At 45.2% G+C, this 16738-nt stretch overlaps 1 protein-coding gene across 1 annotated transcript in view; it reads left to right on the top strand.

Moving 5' to 3' along the window:
• Positions 1–16738, top strand: part of IGDCC3 (immunoglobulin superfamily DCC subclass member 3) — a 125302-nt gene that overhangs the window by 59292 nt on the left and 49272 nt on the right. The window contains 3 exon segments of the mRNA XM_034424761.3: positions 10708–10852; positions 12261–12391; positions 15786–15923. Coding sequence (XP_034280652.3) covers positions 10708–10852; positions 12261–12391; positions 15786–15923 — 414 coding nt within the window.

The raw sequence follows: 16738 nt of genomic DNA on the forward strand, positions 1-16738 counted from the left end.
AAGCAACCTAGAACTAAGGAGAGAAATTTCCTGGCATTGAGAACAATTAAACAGTGGAACAACTTGCCTCCAGAAATTGTGGGTGCTCCATCACTGGAGGCTTTTAAGAAGAGACTGGACAGCCAGTTGTCTGGAATGGTATAGGGCCATGATGGCGAACCTATGGCACACGTGCCACAGGTGACATGCGTAGCCATATCGGTGGGCACGCAAGCCCAGCTCCGGCATGCGCAACTGATTTTCGGGCCTTTTCGTTTCCAGAAGTAGGGAAGCAAGCTGTTTTCTGTCTCCGGAGGACCGGTGGGGATGGCCCATTTTTTTCTCTCCCCAGCCTCCAGAGCCTTTCTAGGAGGAACAGAAATGGTGGGACCAGAAGTTGGCAAACGGGCCATTTTCGGCCTCCGGAGGGCCTCCAGGGTGTGTGAGGAAGGCTGTTTTTGCCCTCCCCAGACTCCTAGAAATGCTCTGGAGGCTGGGGAGAGCAAAAAACAGGCCTACTGTGTCATTGCGTGCCAGGAGCATGGGGAGCATGAAAGGGGGAGTCGCATGTGCAGGGGCAGGGCTCATAGAATTATAGGTGTGGGCACGTGTGCGTGCAACCCCCCCCCCCCCCGCTCCTGGCACGCGATGGCAAAAAGGTTAGCCATCACTGCTTGACCAAGGGGTTGGACTAGAAGACCTCCAAGGTCTCTTCCAACTCTATTATTCTCTTATTCCGAACAAAAATGATGGACTTTGGAATGTGACATCTTGCCTGCCATTACACATACATTTATATGTATGCGATAGATGCCTCTTGATGGCATAGCAGAGCCTCAGAACACCTCGGAAACGAGGTGAGAAGAATTTAGCTTTCCTTCCTTTTTGCTTCTCCATCACTTGGTCAAAGGGATGCTCAAGTCGTTTTTTTCTTTCTCGCTCTTCCTCTGCATCCTTTTGCTGATGGGAGTAAACCTGAAGATCAGGTGGTGTGTTTATTATTTCCAAAGTCCCTGCTCAGTTTTGAAAGGAGTCTAGATCTTTCGGTCTAGATCAGTATTGGCGAACCTTTTTGGCACCAGAGTTTCAAAACGGGAGCGCATGCGTGCTCGGGGGAGCACCGGAAACCGGAAGAGCAGCTCACCGGGAAGCTGAATTTCTGGTGTCCATGCGCACCAGCCACCTGGACTTCCGGTTTCTGGAACGCATGCATGCACGAAGACCAGCTGGCCGGCGCACATGTGCACACCGGAAACCGGAAGCTCAGCTGCTCTTCCGGTTTCCGGTGCTCCCATGCACCCGAAGACCAGCATGTGCACGGGAACCCTGAAGATCAACGGGCAACAGCTGGCGTGCCCGGAGAGATGGGTCTGCATGCCACTTTTGACATGCCTGCCATATATTCAACGTCCTGGGTCCAGATTGATCCACTGTCCTCAAGCCTTCACAAGGTTGTACAGTGAGATGCCCAGTGTCATTCTTTTCTTTAAAAAAAGCCAAAAGCAAGAGATAGTGGTGAGGATGAAGACAAGACGTCTGTCTGAGAGACTTTGAGATCTTTTGTTCAGATCTGGGGCTCGGAGAAAGAAAAGTTGACTTCCTGACCCACCACTTGGAAGAGAGAGAGAGAAAAAGGACCTTTTAGTCTCTTTCACATTTTTCCTGCACTTTTTGTTATTTTTGGTCAGCTATCTCCTCCTCATCCCGGGAAGATTCACGAGGCCCTGTGCCTTCCCTTCCTCCCCCATCTTATTTCCCCGATGCTCCTGGAGAATCTGGAGGGCAGGGCTGCTGTTCACACTTGGCTACTCACAAAGAAGCCTCCATTCAAAGCGAGGCCTCCAGGGCCTGTCCGTAGCAGCTTTGGACAATAGCGACATTAGACACGGTGTCCGAAGCTCCAGTTTATGGCGAGGTGGCCTGAATAACCAGTGGTCTTCTTCTGAGCGGCCTTTGCTGGGGGAGGGGAGAAAGGCCTTGTTCAAAGGAAGTCACAGTGTCAAGATTTCAAAAGCCTTATAAAACCCTTAGGATATCTAAAAGCGAAGAGGGTTGGACGGGATGGGAAAGGAAGGAAGGAAGGATGGGCGCCTAAGGGATTTAAAGACCCTCCCATCCAACTTTCTGCCCCTTTCATTTCACCTCCTTTCGTACCCTCTGCCTCCCCCCTCCCAAAGGGGCCCTTTCTCCAGTTGAGAAATCTCTGCAGATGTGTTGATTGGCAGCAGCCGTGTGAAGATTACTTATCAATAAAACATAAACGAAAGTGTGAGTCGCCACGGAAATGAGATGTTGGAGAAAACAATCGGAAGAGATAAAATCCGAACTGAGATCATAAGACAAAGAACTGGCATAGGACCAGTGATGGGATTCAATTTTTTTTACTACCGGTTCTGTGGGCGTGGCTTGGTGGGCGTGGCAAGGGAAGGATACTGTAAAATCTCCATCCCCACTCCAGGGGAAGGTTACTGCAAAATCCCCATTTCCTCCCGATCAGCTGGGACTCGGGAGGCAGAGAATAGATGGGGGCGAGGTCAGTCAGAGGTGGTATTTACTCAGGATATCACAACACTAGAACTCAGGATGTTAACACACAGCCCATTACCCGGATCGTTAAAACACAAAAGACTAATGGGCACACATCAAGGACCTCACCCACACAGGATGCTACGAAACAGCTGACTAATCTGCAAACATCAACTCCATCAACTAATCAAGATGTAACAACACAGGCAACCAACCTGCTCACAGCAACAAAGCCAGCACCCCACACCTCCCCACCAGTATTTATAGAGAGATGGCAGCTCCGATCATGCTTTTCTCGCACAAGCACGAAGCCGAAGACACCAGCCTGAAGATGACGAGTGGGACCTCGTCGAAACGTCACCAAGATACTCTCAATCTGAGTCAATCAATCAAGATAATAATTTTAATTAGCAATTTTATGATGTTTGTGTATCTATATTTTTCTTGACTGTACACCGCCTTGAGTCCTACGGGAGAAAGGCGGTATAGAAATATAATAATAAATAAATAAATAAATAAATAAATAAATAAATAAATAAATAAATAAATAAATAAATAAATACATACATACATACATACATACATACATACATACATACATAAATACATAAATACATAAATAAATAAATAAATAAATAAATAAATAAATAAGATACTCTCAATCTGAGTCAAGTTTGACTCAGCCTTCCATCCTTTCTAAGGTAGGTAAAATGAGGACCCGGATTGTGGGGGCAATAAACTGACTTTGTATAAAATATACAAAAGTATGAAGGCTATTGCTTAATGCATTGTAAGCCGCCCTGAGTCTCCGGAGAAGGGCAGCATATAAATCAAATCCAAAAAAAAAAAAAAAATCTTACATGGGAAAACAAAGTATTTAATAAGGCTATTTCATTCATTCAGATCTCGGATGTCTTCTGCTTGTGTTCCCTTTATTTTTTTTGAGCAGTGTACATACATACATACATACATACATACATACATACATACATACATACATACACACACGGGTGTGGGTGTGTATAGTGTGTGGGGGTGTGTGTGTAGGTGGGTGGATGGAGAGATTGAGAAATAGAGAGATAGATAGGTAGATAGATATAGTAGGTAGATAGAAAAGATGATGGATGGATGGATGGATGGATGGATGGATGGATATAAATATTCTGATATTCTGACCAAATTCTGATGGTGTGACTGTGGGAATGATGAAACAGCCATAACTGCGAGGACTGGTTGTAAATCATTCTCTTTTTAGCTGTGTTGTAATGGTATTAAGTCAAGGACTATTTACATAGATCAAGCTGATTTCTTGCATTTTCTGGTTGACGTTTGGCATTGCAAATTCATCGTTTTGTTGTGGCTGCAGTTGTCAAACCACTGGATGACTGTTGGACGCTCTCTCTCCCCCCCCGATAAACATTTGCAGCTGGACCACAGCTGGCTCGTTTGCACTCAAATCACTTGGAACTGCTGGCACTGCAGCAGTAAATAAAACGTATGCAGCGTCTGTGTCTATATATTTATTTTTATTTATTTATTATTTATTTATTTATTAAATTTATATACCGCCCTATTCCTAAGGGACTCAGGGCGGTGAACAGCGAACGATAAAAATACATGTAATACAAACGTTAATAATAAAAAACCAATTAAAATATACTAAACATTCTGGTCCTAGATAATTCAAGACATCCCAGTTTAAAATAAAATCAAAAAGCAATATAAAGGGAAAGTTAGCCCAGGCCGGCCTGCTGAAACAGGAATGTTTTGAGGGCACGGCGGAAAGTGCGCAGATCCGGAATCTTCTGTATCTCTGGGGGGAGTTCGTTCCAGATGGTGGGTGCCCCCACAGAAAAGGCTCTCCCCCTGGGGGCCGCCAGTCGACATTGTTTGGCTGACGGCACCCTGAGAAGCCCCTCTCTATGGGAGCGTACTGGGCGGTGAGAGGCTATTGGTGGCAGAAGGCGGTCTCGTAAGTACCCCGGTCCTAAGCCATGGAGCGCTCTAAAGGTGGTAACTAAGACCTTGAAGCGCACCCGGAAGACCACAGGGAGCCAGTGCAGCTCGCGCAGGAGGGGAGCCACATGGGAGCGCCATGCTGCTCCCATAACTACCCGCGCGGCCGCATTCTGGACCAGCTGGAGCCTCCGGGTGCTCTTCAAGGGGAGCCCCATGTAGAGAGCATTACAGTAGTCCAGGCGTGAAGTGACGAGGGCATGAGTGACCGTTTTTAACGAGTCCCGATCCAGAAAGGGACGCAACTGGCGAATCAGGCGAACCTGATAAAAAGACCTCCCGGCCACAGCTGTCAAGTGTTCTTCTAAAGACAGCCGTGAGTCCAAGAGGACGCCTAAGTTGCGAACCCTCTCCGTGGGGGGCAATGACTCATCCCCAATAGTCAGTGATGGCACCAATTGACTATATCGAGACGTCGGAAACCACAGCCACTCGGTCTTGGATGGGTTGAGCCTGAGTCTGTTCCTCCCCATCCAGATCCGTACAGCCTCCAGGCACTGGGACATCACTTTAAGGGCATCATTGGGGTGGTCCGGGGTGGAGATGTATAGCTGAGTATCATCAGCATACTGATGATACTTCACCCCAAAACCACGGATGATCTCACCCAGCGGCTTCACATAAATGTTGAACAGAAGGGGTGAGAGAACCGACCCCTGTGGCACCCCACATATAAGGGGCCTCGGGGTCGACCTCTGCCCCCCTGTCAACACAGACTGCGACCGATCAGATAGAAAGGAGGAGAACCACCGCAACACGGTGCCTCCCACCCCTAACTCCTCCAACCGGTGCAGCATGATACCATGGTCGATGGTATCAAAAGATATATATATATATCTCAGTATTTTATAACACAAGACATGAATGTTTAATGCTTTGCCAACAGAGGTGGTTTTTCCCAGACGCTGTTCAGAAGGGTGCAGAGAGGCATACTTAACATCCTCATCGCTGAATTATTTATGCTCTGCCTTGTTTTATTCATGATAAATATTAATACCGGTGTCTTTAAGAGGTGTGAGTCTTGCAAGCGTTTTTACCTGGGAGAATGAGAATATTGAAATGAAGCCACGGGCTATTTATTTATTTATTTATTTATATATATATATATGCCGCCCTTCTCCGGAGACTATTAAGCAATAGCCTTCATACTTTTGTATATTTATACAAAGTCAGCTTATTGCCCCCACAAACTGGGTCCTCAATTTACCTACCTTAGAAAGGATGGAAGGCTGAGTCAACCTTGAGCCTTGGAGAGATTTGAACCAGCAGTAATTGCAGGCAGCTGTGTTAATAACAGGGTGCTTAGACCACTGTACTATCAAGGCTATTTATTTATTTATTTATTTATTTATTTATTTATTTATTTATTTATTTATTTATTAGTTCGATTTATATGCCGCCCGTTTCCGGAGATTCAGGGTGGCTTACAATGCGTTAAGCAATAGCCTTCATACTTTTGTATATACCTGTTTAGTAGGGCTTTCGCGCCCCCCCCCCCAAGCGGTGTTCTTTTCTATACAAAGTCAGCTTATTGCCCCCACAAACCGGGTCCTCATTTTACCTACCTCGGAAGGATTGGAAGGCTGAGTCAACCTTGACCCTGGTGAGATTTGAACTTGCAGCAATTGCAGGCAGCTGGCAGCTAAGTACTACTTTGTGTAGTTAATACTACTAAGTACTACCTTGTGTTGTTTGTTACTTGTGATGTCGCTGGTCGTGGCCAAATAAAAGCTCCACTCCAGGAGTTCTCAGGAAACGGCGGTATATTCTCCTCTCCACAATCTTTTCTAGCAAACCTGCTAGAATCTAGCAGATTTGGGACAATTTATGTTGACGGATGCCAGAAAAAAAACAGAAAGTCCAGAAAAAGCACCTTTGGGACAACCATGGATGACTGAGAAGCTCTACAGACCTTTTACCTGTTGAAGAGGAACAGGGACCGGAAGTGCTTAGCCCCAAAATCCTGTCAAAGGCAGCACTGAACATACATTCAAAGCAGGGGTGGGTTCTAATTTTTTTTACTACCGGTTCTGTGGGCGTGGCTTATTTTGTGGGTGTGGCTTGATGGTCATGTGACAAACAATTCTTTAGGATTTAGCAGAGGTACTGGTCTACCAGGCTTTTAACTGCTTGCAAAGCCGTACCGGTCTACCCATTTGTTTTTGGAGTGCACTGGTCTACCACCACACTGCCTTTTACTGCTGATCAGCTGTAGGGCGGCCCTTAAGCAAGAGTTTAAACAGGTTTTTTCCTTCTAGCCGATCAGCTGGGAGGCAGCGAATAGATTGGGGGCGGGGCCAGGCAGAGGTGGCATTAGCGGTTCTCCGAACTACTCAAAATTTCCACTACCGGTTCGCAAGAACCGGGGAGAACTGGTAGCAACCCACCACTGGTTCAAAGGTGCCAGAAGGAAATTAGAATAGAATAGAATAGAATAGAATAGAATAGAATAGAATAGAATAGAATAGAATAGAATAGAACAGAATAGAACAGAACAGAACAGAACAGAACAGAACAGAACAGAACAGAACAGAACAGAACAGAACAGAACAGAACAGAATTCTTTATTGGCCAAGTGTGATTGGACACACAAGGAATTTGTCTTTGCTGCATACGCTCTCAGTGTACATATAAAGACAAGATACATTTGTTAAGAATCATAAGGTACAACACTTAATGATAGTAATAAGGTACAAATAAGCAATCAGGAAACAATATCAATATAAATCGTAAGGATACCAGCAACAAGGTTACAGTCATACAGTCATAAGTGGGAAGAGATCGGTGGTGGGAACGATGAGATTAATAGTAGTGCAGACTTAGTGAATAGTTTGACAGTGTTGAGGGAATTATTTGTTTAGCAGAGTGATTTTGAATTTTGATTACGTGACCCCAGGAATGTTGCAGCGGTCATAAGTGTGAAAAAAAACGGGTCATCAGTCGCTATTTTTAGTGCAGTTGTAACCCTGAACAGTCACTGAATTGTTGTAAGACAAGGACTACCTGTAGCACAATTAACCACAACACTTATAGGTGTGGTGGTTATTATTGTTGTTATGTCACACCTTTTCCAGAGAATTCAGATTGGTGTGTATGGAGATCTCCACTCTTTTTAATGGGCCATGTTGGCACTATATGGGTAGTCCTTGACTTACAACACTTCATTTAGTGACCGTTCAAAGTTAAAACGACACTGAAAAAAGTGACAGGACTGTTTTTCACCCTTACAGCCTCTGCAGCATTCTCCGTGGTCATGCGAGTCTCTCTTCTTCAGACTCTTGGCAACTGTCTCATATTTATGATGTTGGCCGTGTCTTGCTATCCCGCGATCCCCTTTTGCGGCGGTCAGACAAGCAAGGTCAATGGGGAAGCCAGATTCACTTAACAACCATACTACTAACTTCACTGCAGTGACTCACTTAACAACCATAGCAAGAATAGTCGTAAAGGTAAAGGTTCCCCTTGCACATATGTGCTAATCGTTCCTGACTCCAGGGGGCGGTGCTCATCTCCCTTTCAAAGCCGAAGAGCCAGCGCTGTCCAAAAACGTCTCCATGGTCATGTGGCCGCCATGACTCAACGCCAAAGGCACACAGAATGTTGTTCCCTTCCCACCAAAGGTGGTCCCTATTTTTCTACTTGCGTTTTTTACATGCTTTCGAACTGCTAGGTTGGCAGAAGCTGGGACAAGTAACGGGAGCTCACCCCGTTACGTGGCACGAGGGGTTCGAACCGCTGAACTGCCGACCTTTCGACCGACAAACTCAACATCTTAGCCACCGAGCCACCGCGTCCCAAGTTTGAATAGTCATAAAGTGGGTTCAAACTTCACTTAACAAATGTTTCGCTTAGCGACAGAAATTTGGGGCTCCACTGTGGCCCTAAGCAGAGGACTACCTGTAGTCCCAAGTCGGATCTGGTTCCCCCAATCCAACATGTTAATGTTTGCAGTCGACAATCCTTAAAATCTTAGCATGTTGAACCTCACAAGAGCACAGCAAGGGACGGGGATGTGTGTGTGGCATAAGATCACGCGACAATAATTCTATTGTGCTTCCACCTCCGTCGGTTGATGCTCGGCGCTCTTTTCTTAACGCAATAAAATGCCATTAGTGTTGAAGGGGCTTCTCTAATTTAATAAACCGTTTCCCCAAATTGCATTAAAACCGGGTTTGGGTTGGGTTTCCCTTCGGGAGGAGAAAGGAGGCAAGAGAAAAGAGCTAAGGCTGAATCAGCATGCAGGAAAGGCTTCTCCTGAAAACGCAGAAGGGATCTGGCACTCAGAGCCAGGGAGGTGGTGGGGGTGGGTGAGTGGGTGGGGGCAGCCCATCTTTAATGTATGAACCTGACACGAGAAGCCTCCCATCTGTTGGAGCCCAATGGGACTCTGAAGATGAGTGATGAATCTTGTCTGACATCTTGGTCCGCTCCCTTTCAAGAGGCAGCCTCTCGTGTTCTCTTTGATGTACGTTGAGGAGGAAAAGATGGAGGTGCCCACGTGTTAACTCTGCTGCCTGGAGGCATCTTGCAGGGGACAACGGAGGGGAGGCAGAACCAAAAGACGTCCTTTTGTCGGGAGTGAGGTGGAGGGGGTGGAGGGTGGGGGGTGGACAGCCGGCAGCCAGGAGTAAGGGTTTTTTTTTCCCTCCCCCAACCCAAGGTTGGGTTGAAACTTGGGGAAGAGTTGAATGAGAAGAAGCTCTTCCTTCCTTCCAGGCTTCTGCTTCATTTCATTTGTAAAGGAATTTAGAGATGACCTTGAGAAAGGTGTGAAAAAGGGAAGGGAGGGAAGGAGGGAGGAAAGGAAGGATGGAAGGAGGTGTAGAAGGGAAGAGCAAGAGAGGAAAGAAAGGAAGGAAGGAAGGAAGGAAGGAAGGAAGGGAAGAGAAGAGTTGTAGAAGGGAAGAGAGAGGGGGGAAGGAAGGAAGGAAGGAAGGAAGGAAGGAACAGAAGAGATGTAGAAGGGAAGAGCAAGAGAGAGGGAAGAAGGAAGGATGGAAGGAAGAAGGTGTAGAAGGGAAGAGCAAGAGAGAGGGAAGGGAGGGAGGGAAGGAAGGAAGAGGTGTAGAAGGGGACAGGAAAGAAGGAAGGAAGGAGCTGTTAAGAGGGGACTTGGGGAAGAGATTCCATAGTCCTAGATTAATGTCAGCCTTTTGAGGTAGGCCAGGTCAAGGAACAGAAAGGACAGAGCTCCCATAAATGTTCCTTATGGTCATAAGTAGAATAACAGAAACTTGAATGCCTGCCCAAGTTCCCCTCTGATCCATCACATCCTAAACATAATCTCTCCTCTTCCCTCTCACTTCACAGCATGGTGTCTTGGAAGTAATATATATATTTATATATATATATCTGGTTTTAAAATGTATTATAATTTTTCTTTGCTTTTTATACTTTTAATTCCAGCATCCTATGTGCGTTTTTTCCCCAAGAAATCAGTAATCTGTTTCATTCCTTCCTAAGACAACAGCCAGGTTCTGGCAAGATGCTAAAGCACAACAACCTTTTTAAAATCATCCTCTAGTATGTTGCATGGACCTACCTGGTATTTCCAGTTTTTTATTGATTATTTATGTATTTATAAAATTAAGACAGCCGTCCACATCAAATACATGACTCTGGGCCACTAACAATGGATAAAAGCAATGGTTCCACCATATCAGGGGATCCCTTTTCAAACAGATCCTTAATCCCTAACATGTTGAGACTCTAGAAAGAGTGCAGAGAAGAGCAACCAAGATGATTAGGGGACTGGAGCCTAAAACAGATGAAGAACGGTTGCGGGAACTGGACATGTCTAGTCTGATGAAAGGAAGGACTAGGGGAGACATGATAGCAGTGTTCCAATATCTCAGGGGTTGCCACAAAGAAGAGGGAGTCAAACTATTCTCCAAAGCACCTGAGGGCAGAACAAGAAGCAATGGATGGAAACTAATCAAGGAGAGAAGCAACTTAGAACTAAGGAGAAAATTCCTGACAGTGAGAACAATTAATCAGTGGAACAACTTGCCTCCAGAAGTTGTGAATGCTCCAACACTGGAGGTTTTTAAGAAGAGGTTGGATAACCATTTGTCTGAAGTGGGGTAGGGTCTCCTGCCTAAGCAGGGGGTTGGACTAGACGACCTCCAAGGTCCCTTCCAACTCTGTCATTCTATTCTAACCTGTCTTGTGTCTCTTCTCTTTTAGCGATGTCTGACTTCCATGTACACCCCCAGAGTGCAGTGGTGGAAGAAGGAGGCGTTGCCCGCTTTCAGTGCCAGATCCATGGCTTGCCAGAGCCCATGATTATGTGGCAGAAGAATCATCTCCCTATCAGCACAGATAATGACAGGTAACCATGCCCGAATAACCAGAACTGGATTGGAGAGTATGGTATGTTCCCTTCCCAGAAATCTGCTGATTCTGGAAAGGGAACGTCTATAAAAGTAAAGGTAAAGGTTCCCCTCGCATATATGTGCTAGTCGTTCCCGTCTCTAGGGGGCAGTGCTCATCTCCGTTTCAAAGCCAAAGAGCCAGCGCTGTCCGAAGACGTTTCTGTGGTCATGTGGCCGGCATGACTCAACGCCAAAGGCACATGGAACACTGTTATCTTCCCACCAAAGGTGGTCCCTATTTTTCTACTTGCATTTTTTTAACGTGCTTTTGAACTGTTAGGTTGGCAGAAGCTGGGACAAGTCACGGGAGCTCACCCCATTATGCGGCACGGGGGATTTGAAACGCTGAACAGCCGACCTTTTGATCAACAAGCTCAGCGTCTTAGCCCCTGAGCCATCACGTCCCTTATTTTGTTCATGTTTGTACGGTGGACTAAATGCCTGCCAATCATTTTATCTCTTAAAATCTCAAAATGTCACCCTGGCATCTTGTAACCACGTTGCAACCTGATTGAAGTGGGGAAGCCGACATCCTTCCTGCTCTTCCTCTTCCTGCAAATGTTGTCTCTGTCATTCAAAAAGGGAGGAAGGACAAACCTAGATCTGTCAATTTGACCTCCATACAGGTAGTCCTCGACATACAACTACCACGAAGCCCAAAATTTCTGTGGCTAAGCGAAACATCGGTTAAATGAGTTTTGCCCCATTTTATGACCCTTTCTTCCCACAGTTGTTAAGTGAATCGCTGCAGCTGTTAAGCTAGTAAACCCAGTTGTTAAGCGAATCTGGCTTCCCCGTTGACTTTGCTTGTCAGAAGGTCGCAAAACGGGGATCGCGTGACCACAGGGAAACTGCAAACGTCCTAAATATGAAGCTGTGGAATTGGGATCGTAGAAACACCCAGGAGCATAGAAGAGTTCAGAGGCAGATGCATAAATAAATGTCTTAAATGTATTTATTCCTATGATAAATCATATTAACTATGTACAACAGAGATCAAGTCTCATGAGGAACAAACATGAAAAGAGAGAGATGGAGAGAGCGATGGAGAGAGCAAGGTGGAAAAGGTTGGAGGGGGTTTTATACTCAGGGTAAGCCCCTCCTTTCCACACACTCTCTGCCTCCACTGGTGTCTATATGGCACATGTGCCAATGGCTTGCAAATACTTGACAGAAGCATTTGCCAAGTGTCTGAATTTTGATCCCTTTTGACCATGGGGATGCTGCAATGGTCATAAGTCTGAAAAAGAGTCGTAAGTCACATTTTTCAGTGCTGAAGTATCTTCGAACGGTCACTAAAGAAACTGTTGTAAATGGAGTTCCAAGCATCTATCCAAAATAAGTATGTTTTTTTGAATCCTTCAGGTATACACTGCTTCCCAAGGGGGTTTTGCAAATAACAGGACTCCGAGCCGAAGATGCTGGGATCTTCCACTGCGTTGCCAGCAACATTGCGAATGTGAAATTTAGCAGAGGAGCCAGGCTCACCGTATCAGGTTGGTTGGAGAGAGGAGGGTGAGATGCGAAGTTGGAAGGGACGGAGGTAGAGATTAAAGGTAGTCCTCGAATTACGACCACAATTGAGCCCAAAATTTAGGTTGCTAAGCGAGACATTTGTTAAGGAAGCTTTGCCCCATTTTACGACCTTTTTTGTCACAGTTGTTAAGTGAATCTGTCTTCCCCATCGGACTTGGCTTGTCAGAAGGTCGCAAAAGCGGTTCACATGATCCCGGGACACTGCAACCGTCATAAATATGAGTCAGTTGCCAAGCGCCTCGATTTTGATCACATGAGCATGGGGATGCTAGAATGGTCGTAAATGTGAAAAATTGTCATAAGTCACTTTTTTCGGTGCCGTTCATTCATTGCAACTTTGAATGGTTACTAAATGAACTGTTGTATGTCAAGGACTATCACTAAGGTGCTTCATCTGTCTAGGGTTTTGCTTTGGTATCTGCTTAGCATATATATTTTTTTAATTTATATTTCACATTTCTGAACCGCCTGTCTCCCTCCAGGAGGGACTCTGGTTGGTGTACAATAAAACATCAAAATAAAAAAGCAGTATAAAAAAAAGACTTAGAGTTAAAATTTTAGAATTAATTTTTTAAAAAAATTATAAAAAATGATCTAAGGAGGCAAGAATTTAATAATCTTAATTATTTTTAAATTTTGTCTGTCTTTGTGCTTTTAATCAGGCTGTACACCGCGCTGAGTCCTTCGGGAGAAGGGCGGTATAGAAATAAAATAAATAAATAAAAAAGAATAATTAAACCCTGTTAAAAAATCAGTTGATAAAGGTGAAGGGATAGCTTTCTTGGCACCAACCAGCTCCATAACGGTGTTTTCCTTTGGCCTCCCCAGGCAAGATCCCAAAACCATATGAAACAGGGGTGAAATGCTCCTGGTTCGGACCGGATCGCCTGATCCGGTAGTGATAGTGGCGGGTGGTTCGGAGAAAATCCCTATCCCCCCCCCCCCATGCCCAGCTGAGCCGCACGATCATTAGAGGTTTTTTTTTTTTTTTTTTACTTTTAAAAGCATTTTTTCTTCAGCCGAAAAAATGCTTTTAAAAGTAAAAAAAAAAAAACAACCTCTGATGATGGCGCGGCTCAGCTGGGATCGTCAGAGCCTTTTAAAAGCTTTTTTTTTTACAACCTCTTCGGCCGAAGAGGTTGTAGAAAAAATGCTTTTAGAAGTTTTTTTTTAAAAAAAAAAGATTGGCCACGCCCACCCAGTCACATTACCCACCACCACCAAGCCACGCCCACAGAACCGGTAGTAACAAATTTTACATTTCACCACTGATATGAACCCCTTTTTTTGGAATGACAGTTTACACTTGCTGATTGGTGTCATCATTTATAATCTAGATGTCAGTCTCTTTCTTGAGACGATACCCAATCTTCATCAGAATAACAGAGTTGGAAGGGACCTTGGAAGTCTTCTTGTCCACCCCTCTGGTCAAGTAGGAGACCCACTTACATTCTGGACAAATGGTTGTTCCAGTCTGTTCATCAACACCTCCAGTGATGAAGCACCCACAACATCTGGAGTCAAGCCATTCCGCTAATTAATTGTTCGCTCTATCCGGAATTTTTTCCTTATTTCTAGATTGGTTCTGTCCTTCATTAGTTTCCATCCATTGCTTCTCGTTCTGCTTTCAGGTGCTTTGGAGAAGACCTCCTCTTCTTTGTGGCAGCCCCTCAAATATTGGAACACTGCTATCGTGTTGCCCCTAGTTGGGAGTGGGATTCGGCCGGTTCGGACCCAGTTCGGATGAACTTGATGCTAATTTTACATCTGGTTTGTCGAACCGGTAGTTGCAAGGACTGGCTGGCCGCACCCATCCCACTCCACCCACCCCTCCCAGGAGTCTCCATGAGGCTCGTTTTGGATGCAAGTGCAGGGGCCACGTGGAGACTCTGGGAGGGTGAAAAATGGGCCTTCCGGAGCCTGGGGGAAGGCCATTTTCACCCTCCCGGAGGCTCAAGAAAAGCCTCCGGAGCCTGGGGAGGGCGAAAACACCCCAACCCCCACTGTGGTGCAGGAGGCCAAGTAGGCCATGCCCCATGGCCACGCCCAGCCAGCAAGCGGGCAGAGAACTGGTTGCTAAAATTTTTCAAACCCACTCCTACCCCTAGTCCTTTTCATTAGACATTTCGCTTACTGAAAGTCTCTCCTGACTGATAGGATAAAGGTCAGTGGTGAAATGTAAAATTTGTTACTACCAGTTCTGTGGGCGTGGCTTGAGGGGGGTGGGTAATGTGACTGACTAGACGTGGCCAACTTTTTTAAAAAACTTTTAAAACCATTTCTTCTACAACCTCTTCAGGCGAAGAGGTTGTAAAAAATGCTTTTAAAAGTCTCTGACGATCCCAGCTGAGTTGCCTGATCGTCAGAGGCTTCTTTTCCTTTTAAAAGCCTCTGACGATCCCAGCTGAGCCGTGCGATCATCAGAGGCTTTTTTTTGTACTTTTAAAAGCATTTTTTTCGGCCGAAGAGGTTGTAGAAAAAATGCTTTTAAAAATAATTTAAAAAAGCCTCTGATGATCGTGCGGCTCAGCTGGGCATGGTGGGGGGCGGACCACAGGGATTTTTGCTACCGGTTCTCTGAACCACCCACCGCCATCGCTACCAGATCAGGTGATCTGGTCCAAACTGGGAGCATTTCACCAATGATAAAGGTTTATGATTTTTCTGGTCTTGGTACGAAAGTTACTTCTTGTCCCTTCTGTTCTTGGTCTGTTATGGTCAACAGAGCAGAACGTTTCCAATCGATCAGTTTTTTTACAATCACAGACCAGGTCAAAGCTTCAGTGCATGGCTTCAGATAGTAATTAAAAGCAAAAGATACGAGCTACAATAATATTCAGTAAAATCGATATATCGTACAGTAATATATCATCAGAAAGAAGGTGGACACAGATGCCTATCTTCCTACGTTCCAAAATCCCCTTTGTTACGTACAGTTTATTAAGAATGTTTACGTGGGTAAAGATAAATACAAAGAAAAAGAGAGAAAGCAATGGGGAAAGCCCGAAATAAGCACTTGGCCTTATTTTCAGGGAGGTCTTATTATTTTGGGGTGCATGGAGGAAACCAGAGGAAATGGCGGGGACCAGCTACGCATGCGTTTAAATATTTTCAGGGAGGGCTTATTTTCAGGGGGGCTTATTTTAGTTCATGCGCTCAAAGGCCCAATTGGGCTTATTATCAGGGGATGTCTTATTTTAGGGGAAACTGGGTAGCTTGCTATGTTTCCACCTGGAAGTCCCCCTGCATCTTGAAATTCCTTTCCTTAGAACCTCGGCTCCTGTACATTTCTAATATAAAATACTTGCAGAAAGGAAATACGAAAGGTTTTGGTGTCTGCTCTTTCCTGCACAGGTTCTCCTTCTGCTGTTTACAAAGACCCTATGATCCTTGTGGGACCTGAGAACTTGACTCTGACGGTGCACCAGACGGCCATCTTGGAATGCATCGCAACTGGGAATCCCAGGCCTATCGTCTCCTGGAGTCGACTTGGTAAGGTATCCAAACTTTCTAGCCTGTTCTCTTGGCAGGAGAGCTTGGTTGTCACTTTGGTTCGAGTAGAGGATCTCCTGGCATCTTATTCTTTCATTGGGCAAAGAGTTTGCCTCGTGTTCATACTTGCAATATTGAAAGCAGCTGCGTGTAAACATCTGGATTTAAGATGCATAGGGAATGTTTTGTAATTATTGTTAGATTCACATCTCATCTTTACAATGCATCCTCCTCTTGTTTCTTCCACTGCAATAACTCTGTGAAATTGGTTGAGCTAGAAAAGAGGGAATATAAAGTTACCAAATCAGCTTTGATACCCGAGAGAGAACTGGAACTCATGGTTTTAAGCCAGTGTCTTAACCATTACACCAGTGGTGGGTTGCTCCCAGTTCTGTCCGGTTCTATAGAACCGGTAGTAAAATCGGCGGGAGGCTCTGCCCACCCATCCAGACATCATAAATGATGAACTATGCGTGAGCAGAAGCGTGCGTGCGCGCCCCCATTGCAAACCGATAGTAAAGATAAGTAGAACCCATCCTGCACTACATCAAACCGGATCTCTGTATTTATGTTAGAATTGCTTTATTTTCTGTGTATTAAACTTGCTTGAAAGTGTTTTGGGGCCAAATAATGAAGCTGTTCATCAGCTTCTAGTTTATTTCTCCAGCATGTCTTTTCAATGTGGTTGGTCTCTTTTTTTTCTTCTATGTCTTATGGGAATGACCCATCACAGAATGTACATTGTAGGGTGATGTATATGGATAATGAAGGTGGTTCAAAACTGCCTTCTCCCTTTTGCCCTCCACATCCCTGAC

The sequence above is a fragment of the Pantherophis guttatus genome, chromosome 13 (genome assembly GCF_059756535.1).
Source record: "Pantherophis guttatus breed Tessera chromosome 13, ASM5975653v1, whole genome shotgun sequence".
NCBI classification, from domain to species: Eukaryota; Metazoa; Chordata; class Lepidosauria; order Squamata; family Colubridae; genus Pantherophis; species Pantherophis guttatus.